This window comes from Vulpes vulpes, chromosome 13, assembly GCF_048418805.1.
Source record: "Vulpes vulpes isolate BD-2025 chromosome 13, VulVul3, whole genome shotgun sequence".
Lineage (NCBI taxonomy): Eukaryota > Metazoa > Chordata > Mammalia > Carnivora > Canidae > Vulpes > Vulpes vulpes.
In genome coordinates, this window is record NC_132792.1 from 126,949,494 (window position 1) to 126,964,262 (window position 14,769).

Consider the following 14,769-nt stretch of genomic DNA (forward strand, 5'->3'; position numbering starts at 1 on the left):
TTGAATTAGAACACCTACTTCAGGGATCCCTGGGTGGCGCAGCGGTTTGGCGCCTGCCTTTGGCCCAGGGCGCGATCCTGGAGACCCGGGATCGAATCCTACATCGGGCTCCCGGTGCATGGAGCCTGCTTCTCCCTCTGCCTATGTCTCTGCCTCTCTCTCTCTCTCTCTCTCTGTGTGTGTGTGACTATCATAAATAAATAAAAATTTTAAAAAAAAGAACACCTACTTCAAAACATGGACTGCTCTCATAGAATACCAAATTTTCATAACTTCATGGGTTTGTCTGAATTTCCTGCTATGCTCTGTGCTCCAAAACTGCTGAGGACAGAGGCCAAGTATAACTTGTTCTCTATTGTAGTCTGAAAACCTGGCATGGTTCTTGACTCATAGAAGAAGATATGTAGGTGTAGTTGTAGATGTAGTTGTAGATTTAGTCATAGATGCTGATGTAGTCATAGATGTTGATGTAGTTGTAAATATACATGTAATCATGGCTATAGATGTAGATGTAATTGTAGATATAGTTGTTGTAGATGTGGTTATAATTGTAGACATAGATGTAGATGTAGTTGTAGATGTAGATGTAGTTGTAGACCTGGAACTGAATATGGATGTAGGTGTAGATCTGATTATAGACATGGATGTAAGTATAGATACAGATATAATCAGGTCTTGATTATAATTAGCCTAGCACATACATTTTGACTATTGCATTGGACCTGAAGAGGAAACATACACTCTTGCTGAACAAAAAGTTAATAGTATCCTCTGTATGATGAAACTATGAGAATATTTCCACATGCCAGTCTTTTACATTCTTTTGATTGTTAAAGTATCTTAATTTGATATTTTATAAAAATTTATTTTTCTTTAAGAAATAGCATTTCATTTACTCCCATTCATAAAGTGGCACTATCAGAACCCTGACACTTGATTTCCAAAACTGACATCTAGTTGGTATTTAAAAAAAAAAAATTTGAGTAAAGTTGACACACAATGTTCCACTAGTTTCAGGTGTACAACATAGTGATTCAACTTCTCTATATGCTTCACTGTGCTCACCATAAGTGTAGCCATCTGTCACCTTAGGATACTATTATAGTACCATTGACTATATTCCCTATGCTATGTCTTTTATTCCTGTGACTTATTCTTTCCATAACTGGGAAGCCTGTACCTCCCACTCCTCTTCAGCCATTTTGCCCAACCCCCTACCATCCTCCCCTCTGACAACCATCAGTTTGTTCTCTGTATTTACAGGTCTGATTCTGCTTTTTGTTTGTTGGTTTATTTGCTTTAGATTTTACATGAGTGAAATCATATGGTATTTGTCTTTCTCTTTCTTATTTATTTCATTTAGCATCATATCTTCTAGGCCCATCCATGTTGTCACAAATGACACACTCTCATCCCTTTTTATGGCTGTGTATTATTCATTTATAGAGAGAGGGAGGGAGAGAAAGAGATAGAGAGATGTATATATGATCATATATTCTATATCCATTCATCTATCAGTGGACACAGGTTGCTTGCATGTCTGAGCTATTATAAATAATGCTACAATAAACAGGGTATACAATATACCTTTTCAAATTAACGTTTTCCTTTTCTTTGGGTAAGTACCAAGTAATGGAATTACTGGATCATATGGTAGCTCTATTCTTAATTTTTGGAGGAACCTCTATAGTGTTTTCCACAGTGGCTGTACCAATTTACATTCCCACCAATACTTGAAAACTATAAAACACTGAGGAAAGAAATTGAAGATGATACAAATAAATGTTAAGATATTCCATGTTCATAGACTGGAAGAGTTAATATTGTTAAAATGTTCATACTACCCAAAGCAATCTACAGATTCAATGCAATCCCTATCAAAATGCAAACAGGTTTTTTCACAGAACAAGAACTAAAATTTGCAAAAGAATGAAACTGGAACATTTCTTTTTCACCATACACAAAAATAAACTCAAAATGAATTAAAAACCTAAATATGAGCCCTGAAACCACAAAAATCCTAGAAGAGAACTTAAGCAGTAATCTCTCTGACGTTGATTATAGCTACATGTCTCTGTCTCCTAAGGCAAGGGAAACAAAAGCAAAAATAAACTGTTGGGGCTTCATTAACATAAAAAGCTTTTGCACAGTCAAAGAAACCATCTATAAAACAAAAAGACAACTTACTGAATGGGAGAAGATATTGCAAATGATAGATCCTATAAGGGTTTGGTATCCCGAAATATATAAAGAACTTACACAGCTCAATACCAAAACCCCAAACAACTCAATTTAAAAAATAGACAGAGGACCTGAATAGAAATTTTTCCAAAAAGACGTACAGATGGCCAACAGACACATGAAAAGAGTCTCAACATTACTATTCATCAGGGAAATGCAAATCAAAAGCACAAGATGATATAACCTTTTACCTGCTAAAATAAAAAAGACAAAAAATGGTAAATGTTGATGAGGATGAAAGAAAAAAGTGCACCTTATGCACTATTGGTGGGAATGTAAATTGGTGCAGCCACTGTGGAAAACACTATAGAGGTTCCTCCAAAAATTAAGAATAGAGCTATCATATGATCCAGTAATTCCATTACTTGGTATTTACCCAAAGAAAAGGAAAACGTTAATTTGAAAAGGTATATGCATCCCTGTTTATTGTAGCATTATTTATAATAGCTCAGACATGCAAGCAACCTGTGTCCACTGATAGATGAATGAATAAGGAATATATGATCATATATACATCTCTCTATCTCTCTCTTTCTCTCCCTCCCTCTCTCTATAAATGAATAATACACAGCTATAAAAAGGGATGAGAGTGTGTCATTTGTGACAACATGGATGGGCCTAGAAGACATGATGCTAAATGAAATAAATAAGAAAGAGAAAGACAAATACCATATGATTTCACTCATGTAAAATCTAAAGCAAATAAATAAACCAACAAACAAAAAGCAGAATCAGACCTGTAAATACAGAGAACAAACTGATGGTTGTCAGAGGGGAGGATGGTAGGAGGTTGGGCAAAATGGCTGAAGAGGAGTGGGAGGTACAAGCTTCCCAGGTAAGTGATACTTCCCAGAGTATACTTTCAGGTGAAAGTATAAACTTTCACCTCCTTGGTTAAGTTTATTCCTAGGTATTTTATTCTACTTGTATATGGTGTTGTTTTCTTAATTTTTTTCTGCTATTTTTTTATTAGTGTATAGAAATGCTGGATATTAATTTTGCATTTGGCAACTTTACTGAATTCATTTATTACTTCTATTAGTTTTTGGTGGAGTCTTTAGGGTTTTCTATGTAGAGTATCCTGTCATCTGCAAACAATGACGTTGAACTCTTCTTTACCAATATGGATGCCTGTATTTCTTTTTCTTATCTAAATGCTATGGCTAAAAAAATAAAAAATAAAAATGAATGCTATGGCTAGGACTTCCAGTACTGTGTTGAATGAAAGTGGCAAGAGTGAATATCCTTGTCTTGTTCCTGACTTTAGAGGAAAAGTTCCCGGTTTTTCACCATCAAGTTTGATGTTAGCTGTGAGTTTTTCATATATGGCCTTTATTATTGTGGAGGTACATTTCTTGTATATCCCCTTTGTTGAGATCTAGTTGGTAATTTAAACATTAGATAGATTTTTTTAAGTTATTAAAAATGATAAAATGCCCTGGAAACCCAGTGGCCAGAGCTTTTAATTTTTACTCTCAAGCTGACTCCCCAGTGGGGTGACTTCTAGGGACAATTGCCCTCAAAGATCTGGACACTGAGTTCCATAGGCTCAGGTAATGTAGGAGGTCCAAGGAAGGTCACAGTTCCCTCCACTAACCCTTCTTTCATGTACAGGTTGGAGACTTTCACTAATACCCTGCATATCCAGATTTGAGACTTCAGTGGAGAAGTTCACATAAAGCTGGTACAACCACTGTACTTTGATGCTGCCCTGCCCCAAACCTTTAGTCATTCTCCTGTCCCCCATAGACACTCTTCTGCAGCCATTTACATTACCTCATGATCTCACTTCAGTGTACTCCTTTTCCCTATGGTATCCCACTTCAGCTATATCTGGTGGCATCTTCTTCTTTCATTATCACCCATTCACTCCAGGTACTGCTTCTGCCACCCCCAACATCATCTTCTGAAGGCTTAAGTTCAAGACCAGCAAGTAATGACCTGGAGAAGCAAGTGAAAATGTTGTAGTTCATGAGTCTGAAATAGCTCTTCTGTTGTGACCATTCTGGCACCAACTCTACTCACCACAAATGGTCTCTGAGGAATGACTTCATGCCCTCACATTTTTTTTAAAGATTTTATTTATTCATGAGAAACAGAGAGAGAGAGGCAGTGACACAGGCAGAGGGAGAAGCAGGCTCCATGCAGGGAGCCTGACGTGGGACTCATCCCAGGTCTCCAGGACCACGCCCTGGGCTGAAGGCAGCGCTAAACCACTGAGCCACCCGGGCTGCCCATGCCCTCACATTTGTACCTAATGTGTCTGGAATCTGTTGGTGATTAAAGTAAAACTGTTCATGTGTAAAGAATCTTGCTACCTCTCTTCTTTGATTCAAACAAATTTGCTACCCTCTTAGGAGAAGCAGAAGAGAGCTGGATCTTGGTATAACTGAAGCTAACACTGTTTGAGCCAGACACTGAGATAAACATTGTATATGCATTTTGTTCTATTTGTTCTTCATAGTAATCCTTTGACTGTATAACCATTCACTCATTCAAACCATGAGTTTCAGTGCCTTGCCAGTGGTGGAGTTAGTCTGTCTTCAGCCCCATTCCAGGAGATGACCTGCTGTATCGTAATTAGGTCATATTGAGACGCCTCTCTGTCACTCATTTGCAGGGAAATGCTATTAGAATTACCATCCTGGCACCCTTCTAGATGCCAGATTTTACATTAATACATACCAAGATTAGTCGTGTCATATCATATTAAGGGATGATTGTCTTTCTTCACAATTATGAGGAGCTTGCAGTAGTGTTATAACTACAATGAATATCATTCTGCATATTAGGAGAGAGTCCATGGAGAATGACAGGGGGTGGGAGGGAAGTGGCTTTGTTTTCCAATAATTACTGTTAGGTTTGATCTACCTCCCAACCACAACAGAGAGGACATAGCCTCCACCTAAAGACTAGGGGACAACTATTTCTGATTTAAAAAGTGGACAGGGAAGCATGACATTCTTATTCACCTTTTGATCAGAGATCTCCAAAAATACATGTTTGCCATGTGTGAGCAAGTAACCTGAATACACTAAAGGTCTGATGTGGAAAAACCAAAGGACACCAACAAGATCCAAGCATAGTAAAAGTGAATAATGGTCAATGAGTTTGCTTTTGACAAAAATCAAATGAATCCTTGAATTTCTACTTTCTACTTTCACTGGCATTCTATCTCTGACTTCACTGGGGCTTGAATAGCCTGGACTTTTTTTTAAGGCAGTCCTCACTCAAAAGACAAGCTTATCTTGGTCCTTGTGCCCCACTGCAGGAAGCACATCTAGAGGACAGTTAACCCACGGACCAATGTTAAGGCCTGCCACTGACACTGATTACTGAGAACCATGATTGTGAAAATCTTCTGAGTGGGTCTCTGGGCATGGCCATTTCCAGGTTTTCTGCTCCCATGACACCAGAAGAGAGATTCGTGTTAAATCCATGTACTCAGGGTCAGAGGGTATTAGGCTGACCTAGAGCTATGGCTCCTAAATTCAGAAGGGAACTTGTTTTCATCTCTGACCACTATTTACTCATTTCAAAATCCAGGCAGTCATTTAGTAAACATTTTCTAGGCAAGACCCATAATTCAGCACTGGAAAAAAAAAAAAAAAAAGAACCCGATACCATCTCTTCAGAGACTATAGAGTCACTTAGGGAAACAGACACATAATTTTTTTTTAATTACAATACAGTGTAAAACATGCCACATCAGAAATAGGCACCAGCTATGGTACTGGACAAAGCAGGAAATGGGTTGGCCAGAGAAGGCATCAGAATTAATAGCAATAGCAAGAGGTACCATGAATTGTATTCTGGCCATGTGTTAGGTGGGGTATTAGCATAGCGGTTAGGCATGCAGGTCTTCTGAGTTAGACCCAAGTTCAAATCTCAACAATGTCATTTACCAGTGAGCAAATAACTATCCATGCCTCAAATTCCCCCGTGTAAAATGGGGATGAACACTATCTGCCTGACACACTATCAAGGTGAAAGACAGTGAAGCACCCTGTATGTTTTGTAGGGCTGCCATAACAAATTACTTGGTGGCTTAGAAGAGTAGGAACTTACTTAGTTACACTTCTGAAAGTCAGAAGTGTGAAATCAAGGTGTTGGCAGAGCTATGCTCTTTCTGAAGGCTTTAGGGGAGAATCTTTCCTCACCTCCTTCTAGCTTCTGGTTGTTGCCAGCAATCCTTAGTGTTCGTTGGCTTGTTGGTGTGTCACTCCAATCTCTGTCTTCACTTAGCAGCCTCCCCTGTGTGTCTATCCAAATTTTCCTTTTCTTATAAGGACACCAATCATATTAGATTTAGGACCCACCATTCTTCAGTAGGACTTCATTTTTTTTATTATTTTTAATTTATTTATTCATGAGAGACACAGAGACACAGGCAGAGGGAGAAGCAGGCTCCATGCAGCAAGCCTGACGCGGGACTCGATCCTGGGTCTCCAGGATCAGGCCATGGGCTGAAGGCAGCACTAAACCGCTAAGCCACCCGGGCTGCCAAGTATGACTTCATCTTGAGTCCATCTGCAAAGACCACATTTCTCAAGAAAGTCACATTCATGGGCTCCAGGTAGAAATGAATTTGGAGGCAGGGGGCACTATTCAATGCAGTACACACACCAACTAAACACTAAATCAATACTAGCTATCAAAATTATGATTATTATTAAATTCTAAAAGCAAAGCTTGGAAATCAATATTGTCCTCATTGAACAATAAACTGAAATGTAAGAATTAGGTAATTTACCAAAGGCCATTCAACAAGCAAATTGCAAGATTAAGATGCATATATGCCTTGTCTAAATTTAAAATTGGGAAGGAATAGGGTTCCTGGGTGGCTCAGTCAGTTAAGGATCCGACTTTTGGTTTCAGCTCAGGTCATGATCTCAGAGTCATGAGATCCAGCCCCTCATCATGCTCTGCCCTCCAAGGGGAGTCTGCTTGAGATTCTCTCTCCTTTTCCCTCTGCCCCTCCCCCCACTTGCATACATTCTCACTCGCTCGCTCTCAAATAAATAAATCTTTAAAATAAAAAAATAAAAAAGATAAAACCAGCAAGGGTCACCAGCCACAGTCCTACAGGAACTGAGAGGAACTCATCCAGACCTAGAAACAAGTTCTCCAGGCAGCATTGGCAGGTTGATCAGGAATAGAAAAAGGGATGAAGGTGGGCAGGAAATTGATATCTTGAACCCATGGATGGCAAGGCTGGAAAACTCTTATAGACTTTATGAACCAAACCCGCTCACTGCTCAAAGAAGTAGACAAAGGCTGAGAAATAGGATGACTTCCCTAAAGCTCTGTGTCTGGTTGGTGCAAGACTTTGACTTCTCTCCAGCATCTTTGGCCTCAGGTCCTGCACCACTGTTTCCTTCCTTCCTTCCTTCTTTCCTTCCTTCCTTGCTTCCTTTCTTCCTTCCTCCCTCCCTCCCTCCCTCCCTCCGTTCCTTCCTTCCTTCCTTCCTTCCTTCCTTCCTTCCTTCCTTCCTTCCTTCCTTCCTTCCTTCCTTCCTGATGGTAGTCCCAAGCAAGACCAGAGAACATAGACATGCAGTAATCTTGCCTGTGTCTGGCAGACAAAGAAACATGTCAGGGAGGCCCTGACCATGAGGACAGTTACTTACCCACATGGAAGTCAGATCTCAGCTTCTCCACCCCTTCCCCCCCACCCCAGACAAAAAGCCTGGCTATACCTGCTAAACTAGCATAAAAGTTGAGATACAGTGAAATGCTAAAGGCTTCCCTGGAGAAGAGAATGTGGCAGTGTTGATTCATCCTGCAAAAAGGTACAAAAGTGTGAAGGTCAGATGCAGAGCTGAATATTCCTGAGACCCTGTCAGCAAACAGCCCCGCAGGCTCCATCTTCAATGGGAAATAAAATTAACAATCATTAGCGGTTACCCTAGAAAATTTTTGAAATATCCAAGATTGGAAAACACATAGAAACATGTAAGTCTTTCATCTGGCTACTGCCAAGGCCCGGGGCTGAACACCCAGCTCCCTCACCCTGTCTTCTGTCTCCACACCACAGCCAACGGGAACTTTCCAATTCACAGCCTGGTCATGCCCCTACCGTCATTGCCTGCTTCCCCATGACCTTCAGCATAAATGTCAAGCTGTTTATCCCAGCTCAAAGGCCCCTGAGGATCTGCCATCCCTGTCCCTATAGTTTTACCCTCTGTTATTAGGTAAACATATTTACACACACACACACACACACACACACACACACACACACACACACATACATGTTCTCCCTAGCTCACTCGGGTTTAGCTGCCCAGCTCTAATTGTATCCACCCCCATTCGCAGTGCCTTTGCTCATGCCTGACATGCCCTTTCTGCTCTGCATCTTCCCACTTTCTTAACCTCTTATTGCCCTTAATGTGTTCATACCTCCAGTTCTAGGAATCTCTACTAAAGAATACTGGCACAAGTGCACAAAGATATGTGTACAAGGATGCCAGGCGAGTATGAGGAAAGATGTCCATGGCATGCACACTGTAGTAGGGAGCTCCAGGGGGCCCTCTGCAGCAGGTGATGTGTTCTGTAATCTTGAGTAGAGTCTTCAGTGGGGAGCCTGAAGAAGAGAGGAGAGCAGACCCAGGTGTGCCTAGTGCATCTCTCCCTGGGTATTCAGATCATAGAGCATGTCTACTTGTGCTGTTCTTTTATGACCCAAATTTTATTTTACTTTGTCACTTCCATTGACTAAATTAGAAATCATCTGTAATTTTTATAAAGTGATCCTGGACTCAGATGAAGCCAGTGCTGCTATGTCCCTGGGTGTATTCAATTAAGGGTCAGAAACCTGCATTCAGATTCTCAATCTATTACTGACTAGGTCTCTCAGGTGGGGCAAGTATTTTTGTTTACCTGCCTGAGCTTTCCTCCCTTCATCTGTGTATCATGGGAAGTGGAAGAAATCCTCACGATGGTGTCTTTATTGCAAGAGTGTATTGGTGCATTCCTCTTGAGGCTTGTGCAGTGTTCATATGAGTAACTTACCTGTTAACGTATTCTGTGTTTTTAACACATTATTTGTGAGTGCCAAGTCATAGGCACTATTCTGAGCCCTTTAAATGTACTGACCATTTTAAGCATCTAGGAGTTGTGTGAAATAAATACTATTTATTCTATTTTGTAGAGGAAGGAGAATGAGGCCCAGAAATTATGTGTCTTGCCCAGCAAAGCCATACAGCTAGAAAACTGTAGAACTTAACATAATTCCAGGCAGAACTGACTTCAGAATCCATGATCTAAACCATTCTGTGATGCTGCCATTAAAACCCTACTTTATATTGCTGCATGATTTAATAAGGATTCATATGAAAAAAATATCTTAAGGAAATGAATCTGAAGAGCTGATATGAAAAATGGAGGTTAATATGGAAAAATTATCTTTAAGATCCCAAATGCAAAATGGCAAGCCAAAGTTCTCCTCAAAAATTGAAAGCACTTTTATACTGCATCACTTCTATATACGAAGCTGTGACTATAACTGCACATTTCTGTGTAACAGCTGCAAAAGAAGAAGTCACTACTACTGCATTCTTGTGCATGTTTTTCCTTTGAAAATAACACCATTGGTCGTATATGGCATCGACGCTTTCTATTTTAATTCCACAGATGAAAGAGCTCGGCGTCATCTTCTACAACTGCAGCTGCCTGGTCCTGGACTTACAGAGGATATTTGCTCTGTACAGCTCATTAAAATTCAAGAACAGAGTGCCTCAGACCTGGTCCAAGAGGCTCTATGGCGTCTACGACAACGAGAAGAAATTGCAGCTTCAGTTGAATGAAACCAAATCTCAAGCATTTGTGTCGGTGAGTTCTTACCCTCTTGCTCCTTCTCTTCTCCTCCTTCCTTCAAAGTTGGAATGTTCGAGTGTGATCTTGTGCTGGGAAAACCTGAATTGTAAAGATCAGTTCTGTCCCATCCCTTGAAAAGGTAAGATATGCCTGTGTTCAGCCCTAATCATAGCTGTCCCTAGTGATAATAACAATAATGTATAGTCATTCCTAGCTCCTGATACTTCGTGTTACCTGATTTAATCACCACAGTCATCTCTTAAGGTAGACCCAGCTTTGTGACCCTGTTAGACAAGAAGGTATTGAGGCTTATCTTCTAGGACAAAGACCCTCAGATGGCAGGTGTCAAGAGAGACACCACCTCCCAGCTCTTTTTTTTTTTTTAAGATTCTATTTATTTATTCATGAGAGACAGACAGACAGAGGCAGAGACAGAGGCAGAGGGAGAAGCAGGCTCCATGCAGGGATCCTGATGTGGGATTCAATCCTTGGACTCCAGGATCATGCCCTGAGCCAAAGGCAGACGCTCAACCACTGAGCCACCCAGGTGTCGCCTCCCAGCTCTTTTGACACCAGATCCTGTTTTTGATGCCCTACCTCAGTCATTCACAGGCCTGTTCTTAACAATAGAATCCTCCTTTCATGAAGCAAATCTGAGGGAACCCTAGTGTGTAAAACAGATAAAAGCAGAGCTGCTGTACTTCATTGAGATTGAGGGCAGGATGCCTCAGAGGGCAGAGCAGAGCTTCAGGTCCCTGACTACACTGAAAACCGCCACCACCACTGTCCCACACCCCCATTTCCTGCATCCACCACCCGCTACCCACACACCAGAGTTGTCCACAGTGTCACTGGGAAGGGGCAATGTGAATATCTGTGCCTATGGCCCTGGTCCCCAAACTTTAAAATATTTCAGAGCTAGCTGGGGAGCCTGTTTAAAATGCAGATTTATGGGGCACCTGGGTGGCTCAGTCAGTTAAGCCTCTCTTCAGCTCCGGTCATGATCCCAGGGTTTTGGGATCCAGCCTTGAGTTGGGCTCCCTGCTCAGCAGAGAGTCTGCTTCTCCCTCTCCGTTTACCCCTCCTGCCCACCTGTGCTCAAGCTCTCTCTCACTCTCGCTCTCTCTCTCTCTCTCAAATAAATAAATAAAATATTTTAAAAAAATAAATACATAAAAATAAAATGCAGATTTACAGCCCCCCCCCACCCTAACCATGATCTGTTCCACTGGACTAGGGTGAGACCTTAGAATTTTAATTTTGTTTTGAAGCAGGCTTCTAAATTCCTGGTGCTCAGATAAACTTCTTGAAACCATGCCCCAATTCAACATGCTGGTCCTCTACTGACAACTGTGCTTTTACACCAACAACTTTATATTACTGAAGAGCTTCTCACTGGAAAGGGAGTTCTACCCTTTTTGCAATTGAGACACAAGTGGATGTTGAAGTTGCTTGTCTTAACAAATTCATATAAATGTGAATGGCAGAAAACAGACTGAAAGATTTTCATTAAACAAAACAAAAATACCCTTTTTTAAAAAATATGCGGAGGTCAGCAATGCAATGGCAAGTAGCATATTGTATGGGGCACTTTACTAGCAAAATTATTTCATGTATTCAGTTTCATTTCCTCTCTAGACAGCCCTGGCAGACGAGAAGGCCAGCTATTATTCTGAATGTGGAGATGAGTAGTGGTGGGAAATTTGCCAAGGAATCATTAATCCAGAAGGTAACAGGGTGACGTGAAACCCCAGGACACTTGCTCAACCCCTCCAGTAGAACAGATGTGAAGCAGCAAGGAATAGATGAATTATGAGCAGATTTCAGACAATTGCTGGATTTTGAGCTTATGGTTTAAATCTTAGAGATAGGTGAATGTCTGTTTTATGCTCATGTAAATTCTAACTCTTGCAAAGCTGAGAGGGGGAGTCCCCCTTTGTTGATCCCAAAGTAAACATACATATCCCAGAGAGGAGGCCAGGCCTTTAATAAAATCTATGAAAACACAGGACTTTTTGTATTCTAGGGCAAATTTACAAATTGCTTTTTATTCAGCAATTTGCCACAAAATAAGTAGAGTTTTGAAACATGCCTTCAGATGTAGTCTTTAAACTATATAATGCCTCTGTTTTCTATTTTTATTTATCATATTATTATTTTATTTTCTATTTCCTATTAATGTCAAGTGCACTTCTGAATTTCAGTTTAACAAATATTAATTAAATAACATTTTTGCAGAGGTATAAAATCTTGCAGGTATAAAGTAAGATCAAACCCCTTGCCATTGCAATTGGTATCATTTGTCCAATACTCCTTGATCTCACTCCTGTTGTAGTATTTATCACATTCACATAACAGTTTGTTTATTGATCATCTCTCCCACTATTTAAAAGGCTCCACAGGTCATATACTGGACCATCTTCATCATTGGTATTCCCAGCACCTAAAAGCAGCAATAAATGTGAGGTTAGTTTTATTAATAGTAATTTTAATAAAAAATTCTAGGATGCATATAATTTTCTGAGTAATACATGCCAAACAAATGTCAAGGCAAATTTATTTAAATTCAAAGTATGTCTTATAAAATATCTTAAAATAGTATATCATATTTTTATAATCTCACAGTCCCAAGACCAAATTAACACATGCACACAAAAATATTATTGAAGACCTTAAGAATTACCATTCCCCAAATTAGATTTTAGATGACTAATACCTTAGCATAGTTAAGTATAAATTTTAAGTTATGATATAAACAAGGATTTTTTTCTAATTTTCTCATGGAACACAGAGAGACTCTTGGTAAGATTTAACTATATGATCTCCAATCAGTTGGAGCCACATAATTCCAATTTTCTTATATTTCCTATTGAAATCAGAAACAGTAACCACAGTTGGCTGAGTTTTTGTCTAATCTTGTGGATTTCTTTTTAGAGCCCTTGGGATCATAAATTTTTTCCAAGATCAAGACTTGGTTGGTTCAAGGTCTGTTCTTACTGATCTGGGTGCTAGACAGATCTTATTTCTCATTATTGTTTTGTTCATCCACTCATCAGTCATATATTCTAAGATAAGCACAAGCATTAAGTAGAACGTGATGCTGCCATGAAAAATACCATTATATTCCTCTTTAGAACCTCCTCTACATATTGTTAATTATATTTTAATAGCTTTATTGAGAGATACTTTACATTCCATAAAATTCATCCTTTCAAAGTATAAGATTCAGTGGGTTTTAGTGTAGTCAGAGCTGTGCAACTATCTCCACCATCTAATTTTAGAATATTGTCATCACCACAAAGAAAACACCATACCCATATTGCCCTTTCCCTAGCCGTTGGCAACTACCTGTCTACTGTCTGTCTGTGAGGGCTCTCCTTTCTCTAAGCAATTCATATAAGGGGAATAAGACAATATATAGTCTTTTTTTTTTAAATGCATTTATTTATTTGAGAGAGAGAGTGCAGAGGGGGCAGAGGGAGAGGGAGAGAGAGAATCTCAAGCAGACACCCCACTGAGCAGAGAGCTGAACATGGGACTGTATCTAATGACCCAGAGAATCATGACCGGAGCCAAAATCAAAAATCAAATGCTTAACCAACTCAGCCACCAGGCACCCCAACAGTATGTAGTCTTTTGTAATTGACTCCTTTCATTTATTAGAATATTCTCAAAGTCCATTAGTGTTTGTTACAGCATGAATTAGTACTTCATTCCTTTTTATGGCCAAATAATATTCCGTTGTATGGATGCATCACATTTGGTTTCTTCATCCATTAGTTGATGAATGTTTGGGTGTTTCTATATTTTGCCTCCTGTGAATAACACTGCTATGAACCTTCATGTACAAGTTTTTATTTGAACACCGGTTTTCAGTGCTTTGCAGCATATACTTAGGAGTGGTGCTGTTGGGTAATGTGGCAACTCTGTGCTGAATATTTTGAGAGACTGACAAACTGTTTTCCAAACTGGATGACCCATTTTACACTTCTCCCAGCAACAAATGAGGGCCACAGTTTCTCCACATCTTTTCCAATGCTTGTTTTTTTCTCTTATTTTACCCCTCCTAGTGGGTACGTGTATGTGAAATGGTATGTCACTGTGGTTTTTATTTGTATAATTTAATGTATTCATTGGCCATGTGTTTATCTCCTTTTCAGAAATGTCTATCCATTCCTTTGCCCACTTTTCAAATTAGTTTAATTGGATTTTTATTATTGAGTTGTAAGAGTTCTTACACATTCCACATATAAGTCTTTTATCAGTTACACCTTTAGCAAATATTTTCTCCCATTCTGTGGGCCATCTTTTTGTGTTTAATATATTTTAACTTACATGTTTTGGGGATGGAGTATGGACATTTTAAAAACCAGGAAACTGTGTGAGATACATCAGAATCTGCTAAGGCAAGTATTAATAAATATGCAAAACAAGGTATGTTCATGTATAAGGCACTAATTTATCTAAGAAAGAAACACATCACCTAGAAGCAGGTGTATGAGAGCACTTGAGTGGTAAAAAGTCATCACAGAGCTGAAACAAAGAGAAGGATCTGTTTTCCTTCCCCTTCCCATAATAAAGGAGTACACAGTATAAGGCTCAGAAAATTAATTCAGGAGCAGTAAGAGGGAAACTTAACAGCCTTCTCTCTAATTAAACTATTGGAACTAGTTAACTTCCTCTGCTGGATCAGTAGATCATTCTTTGTGT

At 39.6% G+C, this 14,769-nt stretch overlaps 1 protein-coding gene across 12 annotated transcripts in view; it reads left to right on the forward strand.

Moving 5' to 3' along the window:
* Window positions 1–14,769, forward strand: part of PLD5 (phospholipase D family member 5) — a 407,776-nt gene that overhangs the window by 344,857 nt on the left and 48,150 nt on the right. For all 12 annotated transcript variants that reach the window (XM_072732872.1, XM_072732871.1, XM_072732876.1 and 9 more), the window contains one exon: window positions 9,877–10,074. In XM_072732872.1, the coding sequence (XP_072588973.1) occupies window positions 9,877–10,074 (198 nt within the window). The remainder of the gene's footprint in view (window positions 1–9,876; window positions 10,075–14,769) is intronic.